At 43.8% G+C, this 2,463-nt stretch overlaps 1 protein-coding gene across 1 annotated transcript in view; it reads right to left on the bottom strand.

Annotated features, from left to right (window-relative positions):
- The window catches only part of tuft1a (tuftelin 1a), a gene marked incomplete at its 5' end in the record, with an annotated part of 18,749 nt that overhangs the window by 11,119 nt on the left and 5,167 nt on the right, over positions 1-2,463 (bottom strand). Inside the window, 3 exon segments of the mRNA XM_014009696.1 lie at positions 236-322; positions 397-498; positions 1,611-1,688. Of these exon segments, the coding sequence (XP_013865150.1) occupies positions 236-322; positions 397-498; positions 1,611-1,688 (267 nt within the window).

Genomic DNA, 2,463 nt, shown 5'->3' with positions numbered 1-2,463 from the left:
TGTGTGACAGTAGAGGCAGTGTGTGTTTGATGTTGTGTGACAGTAGAGGCAGTGTGTGTTTGATGGTGTGTGACAGTAGAGGCAGTGTGTGTTTGATGTGTGTGACAGAGGCAGTGTGTGTTTGATGTGTGTGACAGTAGAGGCAGTGTGTGTTTGATGTGTGTGACAGAGGCAGTGTGTGTTTGATGTGTGTGACAGTAGAGGCAGTGTGTGTTTGATGTATACTCATACTGACCTCCTGTATCTGTGACACTTCATCTGACAACATCTTCAGGTTCTGCTGATGGTTCTGCTGCTCCTGTCTGCGGGCCTCTAGATACACCTGAAACCAGGCGGCGACCTCAGCGTCAGACACCTGTTCATCCAACAACCAGCAGGTAAATGTGCTGCGCTCACCTTTATGATCTCCACCTGCTCTTCTGTGGACTTCACCGGCTCGGTGCTGGGAGCCGACCTGTCGGCGGCGGGCTGCACCAGGGCGTACGCTCGTCCCACCGGCTGCAGATCAGAGACAGGAGGTTAACCACGAGTCTTCAGCCGAGTCAAGCTGATCCAAAACAATTAGTCTGATCGACTAATTCAACAGCCTGCGGTGTTTTTGTTTAATAAGTGTTGTGAGACGCCCGTCTGGAATGTCGACACAGATGATGTCATTAAACTAATCAAAGGAAGAACATTGTGTCTTCCTGTGTGTGACCGTCTGAGACCTGCCTGTAAACATCTGGTGCTCCCTGAAAGAAAAGGGTGGAAACACTTGGCCAGAGTCACAGCAGAGTAACGGGTCGAACAGAGACGTTCTCTGAGCGTCCCACTGGTTCTGATGGAGCAACGCTTGTCTTGAGACATTTAAAGAACATGAGAAACACACTAATGTAACCCTCATGATGCACGTTTATCTTGCTAATGTGCAGAATGTTGTGTAATGTGTTACACAGTCCAACTGTTGAAGTTTCAGGTCTTTATCACCTCTCATCTGTTAAAACAAATATAAACAACCACAGCCAACAAGACGTCAAATCTACTCTAAAATTATTTTAAATTACGCTTTAATTTCACAGCAAAACATGAATCTATAAATTTATATCAGATCATTTTAAAACTCAAGACAACTACAGGTGTTTCTTAACCTCCAAGGGATTTTTTTGAAGTTTGTGCTTGAAAAAGCATGCCCAAATGTGTATCTCAGAAAATTTGACTCAAATTAAGTCAAACATATCTGCCAGTGGAGTAAGAAAATGTTACTTGTTAAGATTCTTGAAATAAGAAAAAATTGAGTCACATCAAGTATTTCAAGAATCTTACCAAGTAAAATKTTYTTACTCCACTGGCAGAAATGTTTGACTTAATTAGAGTCAAATTTTCAGACTAACAAGACAAATAATCTTACACATTCTGAAAACAAGATGATTATTCTTACACAATCAGTTCTTGTTTAGTAAATCAGTCTGAAAACAAGATCAAAAAGACTTTTTGGCTGATATAAGATTTAAAACTTGGTTAGATGGACAGTTTTTACAGTGTGATTGCTCTCTTTCACTGTTTGTTGCTTCATGACGCAGGAAGAACATTTCTGCACTAGTTGTAGTTTAAAACCTGCAGGAAGTTCTTACCTTGTCTCTGTAGCCCTCTGAGCCTCGAGCTGCCTCTCTCTGGTCCAGCAGCGTGAGCCGGAGTCGCCTGCAGCCCTCCTGAAAGTCAGAGAGACGAGGTGAGCCCACAGAGTGGCCGTTATGTGATGAAGACACTACGATATTCAAGGAGAGGGGGGGATAAGGAGGAGAGATTGAGTCATACTCCAGGATGGGTGGGAGAAAGTGGGCTGGAAGCAGACGGGAGCGAGGGGAATGAGCGTCAGAAGGAAAGTAAAAGTATTTTTCCCTCTGCTGCACAGAGACAGATTGTTTGGTTTAAACTGAGCTGCTAACGTCACAGAGACCGAGGAGAAACTCCTCCAGAGGCTCGCCGCCAGCTGGAAGCAAAGGCTGGGTTTTACAGCCAAAGTGGGCGTGAGGAGCAAAAACAGAGCGTCACCAAGACCACCGACCCTAACTTTCATTTCATTTCATTTTATTAGATCAAGGACAGCACAATGAACAATGTTACATAATAAAATACAAGCAACCATTGCTCTGTACAAGAGTTTTCTAGCCACAGACTAATTTCTAAACCCAGTCCTTGGTTGGACTTTTAAAATAAAAACTGCAAAAATAAAATAGAAACAGTCCCCTCTCTCTCTCGATCACCCCCACCCGACCCCACCCCACCCCCCAAAAAAAAAGAAGAAAAAAAAAACCAGGAGCTATAAACGACAGAACGATTTATAAAAAACATCTACAGAAACGAGGATAAAAGTAGAATAACAACATCCTCTGGAGCAGCAGGATGTCACTGGGTGTGGGTTTTCCAGCACAAAGTCCCCCCTACTACACACACACACACACACACACACACACACACACACAC

This window comes from Austrofundulus limnaeus, unplaced genomic scaffold (assembly GCF_001266775.1).
Source record: "Austrofundulus limnaeus strain Quisiro unplaced genomic scaffold, Austrofundulus_limnaeus-1.0 Scaffold60, whole genome shotgun sequence".
NCBI lineage: Eukaryota > Metazoa > Chordata > Actinopteri > Cyprinodontiformes > Rivulidae > Austrofundulus > Austrofundulus limnaeus.
The sequence above is the reverse complement of the archived record's forward strand: the minus strand, read 5'-3'. Positions and strand labels throughout refer to the sequence as shown.